We start from the raw sequence: 15,340 nt of genomic DNA, 5'->3' as shown, positions 1-15,340 counted from the left end.
TCACAATAGCTCCGAATCTGACCAGTTCAACTATTAAAAGCTCCAGTGTTTTATAAACCCTTCCTTGAGTGCCTGGATCAGAATTCAGTTCTCTATCTTTTATATCCCCATGGAGTTTTATTTCTGTATCTATTATCCCACACTGCCTTATTGGTTATCTGTTTGTGGCCCCCATAAGACTGTGAACGCCTTGAAGGTAAGAACTATTTGAATTGTCAATTTACATAAACATTTCCTGAGTCCTGGGATACCAGTGTCTTCTCACTATAATTTCATTTAAATTAGAATTTTTTTTTAAATTTGTTTTTACGTTTTGGGGTTTTTTGGTAAGAATAACAAAGAATAGATTCTGTTCTACTAGGACTTAGTTATAATCTTGTTGATTCATGGTGCCATTTTTCCCCATCTTTTTGTATATGAAGGATTTATATAGTATACATAATTTGTGTCCTTGTAGTTCGTTTCTCAGTATCTCACTTGGTTGAGTTACTGTTTGCAAGTGTAAGTTTTAGTTATTGAGTAAAGAATTGAGTAAATTCTCCTTAACAAGTGCCTGAAAGATGAGGTACCATGTTCAATAGGAAGATTAAAAGATATTTTACGTCTGTAAAAATTTTTCAGAAGTCACATCCATGGGGTAGTACTGATGATGGAGCCCAGAGAGGCCTGCTAGATCCTAGCTGTCACATCTCATACATATATTAAGAGAAATCATTTAACTCTGATGCTTGGAATAAGAATCTTATCCTTCATTTGGTTCAGCAGGTTGCATGTTAGACCTTTAGAGAAGGAAATGCAATCTTAACATATTATTTGGTTCTGCAGTATTTAATTTTTACATTGCCATTGTAATGTAAATGTTTATGGATTTTTAGCTTGAGAATCATTAATTTTAGATAAAACATCTAAGACTTATATTTGCAAAATAGAATGAAAAAGTGTTATATTCTTATCTGAAGAAACATGGTCTAGGTTTGGAGCGAAAGATGAGAGGTGATGAAATTAATTTTGATGCCATGAAACATATTTGAATTAATATAATATGGGCCCCATATTAAAGTAGACTAAAGAGATGACAATTAGGTTGAATATCTGATCCTAAACTGGATGTTTTATAGAGGGGAAAAAAGTCATAAAGGATATAATTGGGTTGGCTGACCAAATTGGAATATAGAAGGTAGATTAAAGTACTGTATACTCCGAAGTAGTAAGGGGTAAAGAGGCATGGTGTATACAACTTTTTTAAATGGTTCAGAAAAAATAACTATGTGTGTATGTACTATGTGCATGCACATGTGTGTGTATGTGTATAAAGAGGACAGTGGTAGGAACTGTCCTATCCAAATTCTTGTATGTAATGGAATATCTTAATAATTTAAAAAGGGCTTGGACCTAGCTGGTTTGGCTCAGTGGATAGAGCGTTGGCCTGGGGACTGAAGGATCCTGGGTTTGATTCCAGCCAAGGGCATGTACGTGGGTTGCAGATTCGATCCCTGCCCCAGTCGGGGCATGTGTGGGAGGCAACCAGTCGATGTGTGTCTCTCACATAGGTGTTTTTCTCGCTCTTCTCTCTCTCTCCTTCCCCGCCCTTCCTTCCACTCTAAAAATTAATGGAAAAAATATCCTTGGGTGAGGATTAACAAACAGAACAACAACAAAAAAACCTGGTAAAGGTGTTAGCATAGCTTCTGTGAATTTTCAGGTGAGTATAGAATATAGGGACAGTAAGGGAATTTTTTTTCATATTTTGCCTATTAAGCCAGTTTGGTTCCCACAGATAGGGGGATCTATTTTGAATTTACAGATAAAACATTTTATAATATTACAAGAATATTGTTTTTGTACTTACATGTTTGTTTTTATTATTATTATTATTATTACTTTAAAATATATCTTCATTGATTTCAGAGAGAGGAAGGAGGGAGAGAGAGAGATAGAAACATCAATGATGAGAGAGTCATTGATTGGCTGCCTCCCGCATGCTCCCGACTGGGAATCCAGCCCGCAACCTGGGCATGTGCCCTGACCGGGAATCAAACCCCGATCGCCTGGATCCTAGGTCTATGCTCAACCACTGAGCCATGCCCGGCCAGGCTGTTTTAATTATTATTGCTTTATTATTTTCATCCAAACTTTATAACATTTTTCATATTACTAGCAATATTAGGAATCTGAGCCCGTGTTATCTTTTTGCCCAAAATCCAGGAGGATTTTCAAAAGGCATATGGAGTTTGCATGACTAGTGAGAATTGGCTGGGTAATACTTAACATTTTCTTGGCTGACTCTGGTCAGGTCTTTGGGTCTATATATAATGCAGTTCCTTTAATTAGGGTATGGCCAAGAAGGGGGAAATTGCCAATTTTGTCCCTTTTTCTTTCCTCTTTTTAAAGATCCAGGCATAAAGGAAAGAAAAGCTTTGCCAGACGCTGAAGAAGGGACGAGGATCTCTCCTCCTAATCTGGGCCTCCTGTCATGGTAAGTGAACAACAAGCAAATAACAAGAAAATTGGAATTGAACTCTCTCCTGACAATTAAATGAACATTAATATATCCATAGTTACTCATTTTTGTTGTAAGAAGCCATTTCACTTTTGCTTTCCCAGAACTCTCTTCTCACCTCGATTCTTTTATTATTTACTTAATAATAATTATAGAATATTCTGTTGTATTAAAACCATTTCATTTCTGTTAGCTTTAATTCTGTGAGTTAGATACTGTTTCCCTTCAGTCAGGTGGTAAATGGAGTCAAGACTAAAAGCCATGATTCTTGGACTCTAGGTTTCTTATTCCTTTTCTAGGAAGCAAGATGTAGTAAAAACGGGGGTGGGTGGGTGGGTGGGTGTGTGTGTGTGTTATGATATGGTCATACACACATATTCTTTATGAATTTATCTATTGATAGAAGCAATTCCCTACCTTCCCCATTCTATTTAAGGCAGTATTTTTATACCAAAGAAGGTGAAGCAGCTCTGCATACCCCTGCCCACATATTTGACTACAAAGGGCATTTAATGGACGTTTCAGTGATTTGTGGGCCATTTAGGACCTAGGCCTAGTCCAGGCAGAAAAGGTGCAGCAATGAGTCAGCCACATTTCTATCAATCCTGAGAATATGTAAATAGTGCTTTAAGGCTTAAAAAAGAATGGTGTCCTCTGTGATATTGTCCTGCTTCTACCTTGTGATGTTTCCTAGATGCAAACTGTTTCTTGCTGGTGCACAAAGAAGGGATTGAAAAGGCCATGTTAATTTCAAGCTTCATTAGGGACATGGATGGAAAATGCTTTTCAAAATTAAAAAACAAACTAAAACAGAAAAACTAGTTGTGCAAAAATGTCATATTAAAAGGAGGAGAAAGGTAACTGCTCCCATCTCAAGTTAGGCCAATTTTTTCTTAGTTTATGGGCATAACAGTGTATCTTAGACCTAAACACAGGTGAACTTTTAATGTTATTTCTCTAGATTATATTTGATGGGCTTTCGTGCAGAGTTTTTAATGAATTGATAGTGTTCTCTTAATATTTATATGGTATATTTGCCAGTGCTAATGAATAGCAGATGAGCTTATTAAGGCAGCTCTGTTCTTTACTGAGGGGTTGTCCTTCATTGTATTCCATATAGCTAGCAACAATGTGGTCTTCATCCTTATGCTGCTGGGGTTTCTGGTACCCTGCAGACAGTCTTCATACTGGGCTCTGGAGATGCTTCTTTGTGCAGTAGTTGGGGAGCAGCATGGCTGTCTATCTTTAAAAAATTTTTTTTCATAAAGCAGCTTTATAACAAGTTTTTACAAATATTCATTTACAATTCTACTACCAAACCCTGTGGTTGTATTCATTTCTAACTAGTCCAGTGTCCCTATGTCTGTTTAATATAGTTGGAGTTAAAACGTAATTAAGTTTCTATTTTGCTCATTACTAAATGAATTAAAAATTTTCCCATGTTGATTCATTGAATCCTTATGTTCATCTTATGCCATATCACTTTTGTAAGTTGAACCATTGATTTAATTAATATTAATTAATATATTCTGTTGTTTAGCATTTAGCTTATATGTCCTTAACCCTTATTTTTTTGTATAGAGAATTCAGAAGCTCTGAATTTTCTCTTCCTTTTTTTTTTTTAAAAAAATGCATACCTCTAATTATTTGAGTTAACATTCTCTCTCTCATACTTCTACAGGTTCTTATATGAGATTGAAGCCTGTCTTTTTGGGGAGGTTAAGCATTAGGAAAACATGTTTTCATGTCTTGTTATGAAAAATCTCAAGCTATACAAAGAATAGAATGATAAACTCTTACATATGAATCAGTTGGCTGCAATAATCATCAGTTCATGGCCACACTTGTTTCTTCTTACTCCCTCACCCCCACCTCTTTGTATTATTTTTGAAACATCTCAAGCATTATATCAAGGGAAATTGTATCTTTGGTGACCTTCAATAACAGCTTTAAGAATAGTGACTGGAATTGACAGTGGGACTGATAATTACTTTCACTTTTACATTTTGCTAATGTTCACGCGCACATTTCGTTTCACTCTTAGGAGTAGTTTTGTGTGTGTGTGTGTGTTTATCCTGGAACCCTATATTTGAATTTAGTTAATAGGCATTTTGACTCTGCTCCCCATGTTCTTTAAATATTTATCTCTAATATTGACTTGCCATCTGAAGTGTAGACTCACCTTTCTTACCTGCATAGGTTGCCAGTAGCAGAAACTAGCCTGAAACCATGATGAACGATCTCTTTTCAAGATTTTGTAGGTGACTGCTCTGACCTTATGGAGCTGGTGGAGACTAAGAATGCCAGATTCCACAGTGCCTGGTGTTCCCGGCAGTACCAGGAAATCATGGAATATATTCTCTCTAGTACTAATAAAATACTGCTTGTAACCTAGGAGAAATTTGTTTCCCAATCCTCTTATCACGCCAGCACTTGGTTAGTTTCTTCCTTCCCTTTGTTTCCTTCCAAATCCTTACTCTATCTGAAGTTTGGCCTCCTTTTTTTACATATGGAGCTCAGAAACTAAGAAATTAAGCAGTTAATTCAACTTATGTTAGCCACGTAATGTTTTTTGAATCATCATCCTTCTAGAAAGTCAATGAGTAGTTTTTCCTAATGTTAGTTAAATCCTTGGGGATTAAATGTGTCTTTGCATTGCCAACCTAATTTTCAGTCTCTTATGTTGAAAATCATTCCATTTTCAGTTTTCAGTAGTTGCTTTGGTTATATACATTGGCCTGTGTTAGCACTCAAGTGAATGCATCAGCAAGAATGAAATGATATTATAGCGTCCAGTTTTTTTTTAAAGCCTGTTACATAATTTCAATTCTATACTATTTAAAAGGTCAGTAAAATAGGTCAAGGAGTCACAAAGAAATAATGGGTACCTCTGTGAAATGATCTTGAAGAGAATAAAAGTTTAGGACACACATTTATGTGAGTTAAAAAGTTAATGTGATGCTGAGAAGGCATGTTTACAATGTACTTTTATGTCATAATTTTAAAAAGCCTTTCCCCATGTTTTCTACCTGTTCCCTATTGGTTTATGAGAAAAATCTTCCTAAAATCAAGATTCCTAAGATATTTTCTCTTTAGTTTGCGAATGTAAGAAACATTCAAACCTGTGAAGAGTTTTTGTGAGTTTATCTGAGCCAAACTCCAGGTTTTTGCCGGGAAGCAAAATCTCAGCGGATTGAGAGAATGCTCTGGAGAATGGCAGCTTCACCCCTTATTTTATAGATTATAATCAAAAGAGACTTAGCTGGGTTACATGAAATCCACTGGTGATAGAAAAGGGGGAGGCAAGAGAAAGCAAAGCAAAGAAACCTCTGGGATTGGATAAAAAGTAAAATGGTAGACACATACTTATTTTACATGGGTAGACACATACTTCTTTTACATTTACAGGACCGTTAATGGTAACCAATCAAAAGTAATATTTCTTCCTTACAGACCGTGCACCTCTCATCGAACCACCCTCACTTTATCTTTTCACACCCCCTCATTGTAGCCAACGTAAATTCTTTCAAAACAACTTACATTTTTCTTTACCAAAATGTGATGTTTAAAAGTGCTCATCAGCTCCAGGATGGTGGGCATGGTGCCTTCACCTAGTGCTGCTGCTGCTGGTGGTTTAGACTTCATGCCCTAGGAACCTGGTCCTTTTCTGGCTACCATATGGCTTAATGAACCCTTGCATCATAATTTACACTTGGACTTTCCATTATATCGCTTTTCTCTCCAGTCTTCCTATGCTATAAAATTTCATAATGTAAAAGATGACCTTTTAATACAAGTTATAATTAGTTCAAGTGCCATTTAGATTAGAATTTATTGCTGCTTTTTAAAAAATTGCCTTAACAGAAATAAGTCTATCCTGGTAATATAAGACATATTAAGCGAAGGATAATGTTTCACACATTTTCAGTTTGAGAAATTCAGTTCTTAAGCTTTGCATTAAAAAAAAAGTTTTTATTTTTTTTAGAGAGGAAGGGAGAAGGATAGAGAGAGAAATATCAATCAGTTGCCTCCTGCAGGCTCCCCACTGGGAACTGAGGCCAAAACCTGGGCACGTGCCCTGACCGGGAATCGATCTGGTAACTCTTGGTTCATGGGTCGACGTTCAACAACTGAGCCACAACGGCCAGGCAAGCTTTGCATTTTTAAAAAACTTTCTGTTATGGAAAAAAATTACACATATAACCAAAGTAGACACAGTGGTATAGTGAACCCCTACTTACCCAGTTTCATCAATCATCCCTCATGGAAATCCTGTTTCATCTATGCCCCACTCATTTCCCCCTTACCTTTCCCCCTCTAATTATTCTGAAACAAATTGAAGATATCACATCATTTCATTCTTAAATAATTCAGAATGTATCTTTCAAAAATAAGAATTTAAGGTGATAAAGAACAAAACCACTCTATCTTGGTTTCTCTTACATGTAATGTCCTAACAACTTAGTGCTTAATATAAATGCTCTTAACCTTCGTTCTTTTGTGTGTGTGTGTGTGTGTGTGTGTGTGCATCAGTAACGCTCTCTAAGTAGAGGAGCCTAATATATATCAGATGGAGCACTTTTGGGGATGAATATTTTTTTCTTGAGTTTTTCTTCTGTTAACTTTGGTCACCAGACTATCATTGTGATTACACTATTAAAACATGGCAGAATAACCAAATATGAATGACTGGGAGTTTTGAAATGAAAGGTTTTGGGTTTTTCAGGATGAAGAGACTCGGCACAGCCTTGAGTGCATCCAGGCCAATCAGATCTTTCCCAGGAAGCAGCTGATCCGGGAGGATGAGAATCTTCAGGTAATTACAGGCCACTGTTGATTGTAAAATAAGTATTTAGCATCATGGTAATAATGTAGCAGAGCTAATAGTTTGAAGTAATGTACTATATAATATATATCTTTTTTTCCTAAACTATGCACATAGTAGAAATGCAAACCAGAAAACATCTTTTAGACTTATTTCCTGAGAATTCAGTTTGAGATGATCATCTGTCATTCCTTCAGTAGTCTAGAATTTGAATAACTAGGTATATTCGAATTACGTGGATATAAACCCAGTGTCTTAAGTCCCTTACCCACTTATGTATGGTGTTTTAAGTTTGAGTAACAGGATTTATCATCCATTCACCTGACCTGTGTTTAAAGACTTTGATTTATTGCTTCAGAACTTTGAAGGATTTTTGCTTCCATTTTGAAGGTTCCTTTCCTTGAACTTCATGGAGAAAGCACAGAGTATGTGGGCCGTGCTGAGGATGCCATCATTGCCCTTTCTAATTACAGACTTCATATCAAGTTCAAGGAGTCTCTTGTTAATGTAAGTGATTACCAACTAAAGTAGATGGAGAAGGGACATCAAACTTGTTAATGTTCTCAAAGAGGAGTGTTATACAGGGTTGGGTGTGAAAACACCATGTACTTTGCTTTTCTCTCAGTTTAGTACCCAGGTGACACTAGGTTAGCAAGCAATTGTAATGTTTGATTTGAAATGATACTCGTAGTTGTTAGCTGAGGTGTCCATTGTTTATTAACACTGAATTGATTTGCCCTAGGTAATGCTGTATCATAAGTTTTATAAGGGTCCAAAGGCTGTATAGACTTTTATTCTTCAATCTTTAATAGTTAACTACTGCCTCAGTTGAGATAATTTTCTGGACCTTAATGTGAGATAGTCTGCACTGAGCTCAAAGTATATCATTATAGAATGAAGCTAGTCTAATGGCTTCATAGTGGTATGAGTATAGATGTTAAGTACATTGTTTGTTTAATGGACTCTGTATTACTGAAGAAAAGGATGGCTCTCAATTCCCAAGAGTGCATTTACTAAAATAGTTATGAGGGTACTCTTAGTGAACTGATTCTTGCAGTACACTGCCATTATTAATAGTTTTCAGTTAATGTGTCTGTCACCACAAAGGCATAAAAATTACGAGTACTTCCACCAAATAAATGCCTACTTCTTCACTTGCCAGCATTGTGCCTTTCTGTACTTTGGTTCTAGCACAGAGAAGGGTATTATGACAATCTTTTAAAAGCTCAGGACTGTAATTTCATTCAGATTGTGTATTTTGAGGTTCATTTGGGATTCTTTGAAATCTGTCACTTAAGTTTATTTTATTTAGTGGTTGAAAAGTTACCCAACTCCATCACATTCTTTTTTTTCCTTTTTTTTGGTCAGAAGACTCAAATGGCTGTCATTTTCTTTATAGTCAGCATTTATTATTTATGTAGTATTTATTATTCTTAAGAATTTATATCCAGGAGCCATTGTGGCCTGAATTCATTCTGGCTTCTAGATTTGGGCTACTATCATAGCTGTTAACATAAGTTTTCTGTTCATGAGCTGTTAATACACATTGGATTCATCAAGGAAAGAGGCATGCTGTGCTTTCATACCATATAGCACTATTGGAATTGCATGGTTGTCATAGGAGGGGACAGGATAGAAACTCATAAAATCCCAGCAACCAGAAATTCCCCACCAGCTACTATGAAAGTAATGACAGTAATCTAGTGGTCCCCCACTTTTTTTCAGTTTTGCTTTCTGCAATTTCAGTTAGCCATGGTCAACTGTGGCCTGAAAATACTAAATGAAAAATTCCAGAAATAAACAGTTCATAAGTTTTGCCTGGCTGGAGTGGCTCAGTTGGTTGAGTTTCATCCTGTGCACCAAAAGGTTGCTGGTTTGATTCTTGGTCAGGGCATGTACAAAAGGCAACCAATCGATGTTTCTCTCTCTTCCCCCTTTGTCTGTCTCTCCTCCCCTCCCTCCCCTCTCCCTCCCTCTTTCTAAGCATATCCTCAGATGAAGATTAAAAACAACAATTCTTTAAGTTTTTAGTTGCACACCATTGTGAGCAGTGTGATGAAATTTTACTCCATCCCAGATGGCCCCAAAGTGCAAGAGTAGTGATGCTGGCAATTGTGATATGCCAAAGAGAAGCTGTAAAGTATGTATAGTAGTCCCCACTTATCTGTGGTGAATGTATGCGAAGGCACCCATTGGATGCCTGAAATTGTGGCTACCTGGCCAGGCATGATTCAGTGGTTGAGCATCTACCTAGGATCCAGGAGATCGTGGTTTGATTTCCGATCAGGGCACATGACCAGGTTGTGGGCTCGATCTGCAGTTGGGGCACGCAGGGGGTAGCCTATCAGTGACAACTCTCTCATCATTGATGTTTCCCTCTCTCTTCCTCTCTCTCCCTCTCTCTGAAATCAATAAAGATATGTTTAAAAAAAAAACCAAAGAAACTGATCTTTAAAAAAAAATTGTGGCTAGCACTGAACCTTATACATATATACTATGTTATTTCCTTTACCTATGTACCTGTGATAAAGTTTAATTTATAAACTAGGCACAGTAAGAGATTAGCAATAATAATAAATAGAACAATTATAACTATATGGTAATAAGTTATGTGAATGGCTTTGGGGCCGTTATTAAGTGAAATAAGGATTACTGGAACACAAGCACTGCGATACTGCAACAGTTGATCTGATAACCAAGATGGCTGCTAGCTGACTGACTAATGGGCAGGTAGTGTACACACCAGGATATGCTGGAGAAAGGGATAACTCACGTCCTGAGTGGGATAGAGTAAGACAGCACAAGATTTCATGACAATACTCAGAACGGCATGCGATTTAAAACTTATGAATTGTTTATTTCTGGAATTTTTAATTTAATATTTTTGGACCATGGTTGACCTGTGGGTAACTGATATCACAGAAAGCAAAACTGCCAATAATGGGAGGAATACTGTGTATACAGGAAAAAACAGTATATATAGCGTTTGGTTCCATCTGTGGTTTCAGGTATCCACTGGGAGGGTGTCTTAGAACATATCCCCCACAGATAAGGGGAGACTACTGTAATAAGTAGAGCAGCCCAATTTAATTTTGTGTTTAAATTGTGTTAAATGGCTGGAATCAATGAAATTCTACTTAAATTGCATGTGAGGAGGATATAGTTTCATATCATTGCATTTTTCCATACAGTCCCCTATTTCTCAGCTTATTGGCTTATGGCCAAGTATTTTAGGGACTACTTTTAGATCTATTCTGGATAGGGTCTGTTGGAGAGAGAGCATGGGTTTGATCATGTCATTCACCAGCCTAAAGCCTTTCAGTGTTTCTTTACTACTTTTAAGATGGAATTACTTAGTATAATGTCAGGGTAAATGGTCCTTCATCCCTGCCAGCTTTTCTGTTTCCCCCTTTTCTCTCTTCTCTCCTCGGTGTTACTAGAACTACCCCCCTTGGACTGTTCAGCTATAATCTCACACGCTAAGTTCTTGCTCTTCTGTCCTGCCCAGGGAACTTCTCTTCATCTGTCAAAACCCAAATCAGGTGATAGCTGCTTCCGAGAAGTCTTCCTTGGTCCCAGTTCCTCCCTGGCAGTTTGTTACACCCCTCTGGCTGCTTCTGTGTTTTGAGCACACCTGTACAATGTTTATCAGATACAGTGAAATTTTTTGGTTATTCATCTTTGTGTCTTCACAATCCAGCATATCTCCTGGCACCATGCCATTCAGTAAATACAGGAGTGGGCAAAAGTAGGTTTACAAATAATACAAATAAATAACACAGTAATAAATAAGTAATAAAAGAATGAATGCTGTTTTGTATGTTCACAACTGTAAACCTACTTTTCCCACCCCTGTATTATGTGAATTGAAGTTAATGTGGGCTTGAAATGGATATTCGACCATTTAAAAACCCTTTTTAGGTTTAAAGCTCATTTTATTTTTTATTTTACTTTATTTATTTTTTAATATATCTTTATTGATTTCAGAGAGAGGAAGGAAGGGAGAGAGAGAGAGAAACATCAATGAAGAGAGACACTGATCGGCTTCCTCCTGCACAACCTCTACTGGGGATCGAGCCTGCAACCCGGGCATGTGCCCTGACTGGGAATTGAACCACAGTCTCCTGGATCATAGTTTGATGCTCAACCACTGAGCCATGCTGGCTGGACAAGCTCATTTTAAAATAACACACCTGTATGACAGGCCTGTGTCAGTGTCTCTAACAGCTGTATGAGTTGTTTGTTTATTGGAATTGTTGGTCCCCCTTTGTGATTGAGAGATATGCTTAAGAAATTTACCACTGTACATACTTTTGACCCATTTTCTCACCTAAAAGTGTTTTCTTAGGTAGCATTGTAGCTCTAGCCAGTTTTGCTCAGTGGTTAGAGCATTGGCCTGAGGACTGAAGGGTCCATCCCTGGTTCGATTCTGGCTAAGGGCACCTACCTCAGTTGTAGGCTCAATTTCTGGCCCAGGTCGGGGTGTGTTCCAGAGGCAACCAATCGATGTGTCACTCCCACATTGATGTTTCTCCCTCTCTCCCTTCCACTCTCTGAAAAGCAATGGAAAAAATATCCTTGGTGAGAATTTAAAAAAAAATAGCATTATAACCCCTAAGGCATAGAGCCTGCATGTCACTTAAAAAAACCAATATAATGGCTATGTATAGAAAGATGATTTTGCAAAAATATTTTGGCATTGCAGTGACTTTAAACATTTCAGATTGAAAGAGACTAGGACTTCTCCATACAAATAAATCAATTGTATCACAGTGCCAAGGTTCCTAAAACCTGTGGTTAACTCTAAGAAACAATGGCTCCTCCTGCTAGATGCTGGATGGAGACCAGAGAGTTGGTGGTGTTGCCTCTCCCTCCTTCTTTTCCTTCCTCAGCAGATAAGTATTTCAGTAAAATATGTGAGATCAAGAAGCTCTCTTTGAAGTTTATTAAATCTAAATCAAACACATTTCAACTATCAAAGCCCAAATGTGCCACTATCAGTATATATTGTGGCATGCCCCAGTTTGCATCATTTTGTATGCTTTTAAATCAATATATTTAGTACTTTAGAAAATAACTTACCATCAAGTTTTAAATAGCAACCTGATATTATATATTCTCTTAAAAACTTTTTTCATTGTGGTAAAATTGGTATACAAAAGATTACATATATTACAGGTGTACAGCATTATAATTCGATATTTATATACACCACAACACTATTGATCACATACATTCTTTTAATTTCACAGCATATTGAGTGAAAGGCTGTAGGCTTAGATACCACGTCATTACTTTAATTCACACACATTCACTGGATATCAAGTTTCCAATTTCTAGGGTAAAGAACCTCTGTAGTAGAGTTCAGTGGTAGCATTTAAGGTATGAATTACTCCCATTCTGTGCTTTGCCCAAACTATATTTTTACATATATACAGGTATATTTCTTTGATGCTCAGCTAATTTATAAACAAGTAAGTGTTCAAGTGGAATTCATGAAAGTTTAAAACAATTTTTGTTGTGTAATTCAATAGACTGCCTCTCAATCTACTGCTTCTGAAATCCCAGTAAGTAGCATGAAAAACCCAGGCGATTTTTGCACATATGCTTGGAACAAATTGGTTTTGACTGTCAGATGCTCACCTTGCAAGTCAGCAAAATGTGTCCACTCTGCATGAGTCCCTTCCCTCTTACTAGACAAAGTTCTAGTGGTACCCTGTAATGAGAGCAATTTGTGGGGTGAGGATAAGCCCCAGGATAAGCCCCACAGCTTATACATAAGCTGATGGAATTGTGACCTTCAAAAAATGTAAACTGAATTTCAACTAGAAATTATTTGTAAAGTCAACATTAGCTTTTAAAAGGACGTTAAAACTTCTGTTGCTAGGGTGTCCTGGTAATGCTTCTGAAGAAAAATGTGGAAGTGTAGCAGCTGAGAATACCTGTCTTCGCATTTTTTCACATTTTTTATTGTCTGACTAGTACATCAGAAATCTTTATTCTCCAAACATCAGTAAGAGGCTATTTTATTAATACTTAATGCACTTTGGCCTTAGCATTCGTATACCAGCGGAGGCATCTGAAACCAGTGCTGGAAGAATAGCTTATAAATATCAAAGGAGAACAATAAAAAGTTTGTGTCTTTAACCTGTGACAGTCTTCTTTTTAGGACTGGTTTTTAAATAAGATATTCCACAGTTTATTACAAATTTTAGGTTTAGAATAATAGCTTTATTTTCACTTAGTTACTATCATTTTTACTTCAAATATGTATATAAGATTAGTACTTCCCATTCAGGCTATAAAAGGGCATTTGTTTTTAAAAGGTAGAAATTATCCCACTTTTTAAATTCTGGTGCTCAAAAACAATACACATGTGCACATGTGTGCGCACACGCACACCCCAAAATGAGATAGTACTATGGATCTTTAATACCTGTGCATGTCTACTAAATCTTTAACTGCTGCTCTCCTGCTTTTTTGGATTGATGCTCTTAGGAGTTTTGGTGTTCATGATGTAACTCCTTGCCTTTTGAGAAATCGATTAACAGCACTCTGTGTTTGATGCATTGTTTTGAGCATGAGTTTGGTGGAATTTATAAGAGGAAGAGCACTGTAAGGGGAGATAGAATTACCTAGTTAGAAGGTAGAGGAGAAAATAACAAAGAAAATCAGTTGCTCTAAAACATTTGAATCATTGGGCTAGAAAGGATTTGAATGTGACTTTAGATTTCTTACCACTCTTCCGTGGATAGAATTGCCTCTAAGGAATCTTGGTTTAGATGCTGTTTCCCTCTTTTTTAAAAAAAATAATACTAATAAAAAATAATTGATGTTAGAGAGGAAGGGAGTGGGATAGAGAGATAGAAACATAGATGAGAGAGACTGACTGTCTCTTGTACACCCCCTACTGGGGATTGAGCCTGCTAGGGCATGTACCCAACCGGGAATTGAACTGGTGACCTCTTGGTTCATGGGTTGACACTCAACCACTGAGCCACACCGGCTCGCTCTGTTTTCCTCTTGAAGAGCTCTGAGGGAGAGGCCTTAATCGTGAAAGAAAAGCTAAAGTTAGGCTCATACAGATGGGAAGGGCAATCTTAGAGGAAGAGAAGCTCATCATATACATAATGGGAGGAGCCTGGGCTGGAGGATGGACATGGATTATGGTGCTGAGTTTGTCACTAGTTTATAGTGTAGTGGCTAACCTTCTTGGTAAAATGGTCTGGCTCTTGAATCTGTAATTGTTTGCCTATGAGATTGGATATTGGGAATGTTCAGTTAATGGTAAGAGATCCTCTTCATATGCCAGGAAAGTTGAGAAACCTAAAGCAATGGGGTGGGTCTTAAAAAATGCAGAGAAACTTAGTATGTTTCGGTTGGAGAAATGAAGAGGAAAAGGCCAGTTCTAGTTTTTCAGAAGAGGAAGCACCCAGTAAGGGACGGTGAAGATGGGAACATTGAGGTAGGAAGTAGAAGAAAAAAGGAAGATGTTCATTTGATATAAAATCGGGTATTTTTCTTCTATATGTTCCTGTTCTTGCTGCATATTAAACTTCAGTGCATGTAACAGTCTGCATGAGTATTAAAATCTGTTTTCTATATCTGTGACTCGAGTACACATGGTATACTCTGCATATTAACAACCATCATTTTTATTCTTTTCCTTAAATTTGTGATGTTAAAATACATGAAAATTTGTATATCAAATGCATTTTAGGTAGCAGTTTTTACATGCTCTGAGTTGTTTCATTTTTATTCTGGAAGTCTGGGTATAGGCTCTTGGGGTCTGGTCCAGTAGGAGGGATGTAAAACTTACCTGTTCTTTATAGCTAAGTAGACAGGTTGGTGTCTACTCTCTCCAGCAGCTGCTAATAGCATTAATTTGTTTTCAAGCAATCGAAGGGGACCCTGGGGTGCAGGTGTCTGCTGAGATAGCAGCCTCTCTACTTGGATTTGTAAAGCTCACTCTCACTTCATCCCAGGCTCCTCCCATTCCCTGTACCTGGGAGTTC

The 15,340-nt window shown here is 37.2% G+C and overlaps 1 protein-coding gene and 1 long non-coding RNA gene across 6 annotated transcripts in view; one reads left to right on the top strand and one right to left on the bottom strand.

The window, feature by feature from the left end:
* The window catches only part of MTMR3 (myotubularin related protein 3), a 107,922-nt gene that overhangs the window by 54,997 nt on the left and 37,585 nt on the right, over positions 1–15,340 (top strand). For all 5 annotated transcript variants that reach the window (XM_081122501.1, XM_081122500.1, XM_081122499.1 and 2 more), the window contains exons 3-5: positions 2,392–2,476; positions 7,227–7,316; positions 7,716–7,832. In XM_081122501.1, the coding sequence (XP_080978627.1) occupies positions 2,474–2,476; positions 7,227–7,316; positions 7,716–7,832 (210 nt within the window). In that variant the 5' untranslated portion in view covers positions 2,392–2,473. The remainder of the gene's footprint in view (positions 1–2,391; positions 2,477–7,226; positions 7,317–7,715; positions 7,833–15,340) is intronic.
* The window catches only part of LOC308549616, a 68,179-nt gene continuing 60,089 nt past the window's right edge, over positions 7,251–15,340 (bottom strand). The window contains exons 2-4 of the long non-coding RNA XR_013997770.1: positions 12,969–13,041; positions 11,773–11,878; positions 7,251–7,330 (exon numbers count right to left, since the gene is read on the bottom strand). This is a non-coding gene — a long non-coding RNA (uncharacterized lncRNA). The remainder of the gene's footprint in view (positions 7,331–11,772; positions 11,879–12,968; positions 13,042–15,340) is intronic.

Source organism: Miniopterus schreibersii (genome assembly GCF_964146895.1).
Source record: "Miniopterus schreibersii genome assembly, chromosome: 20".
NCBI lineage: Eukaryota > Metazoa > Chordata > Mammalia > Chiroptera > Miniopteridae > Miniopterus > Miniopterus schreibersii.
Note: the sequence above shows the minus strand (reverse complement) of the source record. Positions and strands in the feature narration are given on the sequence as shown.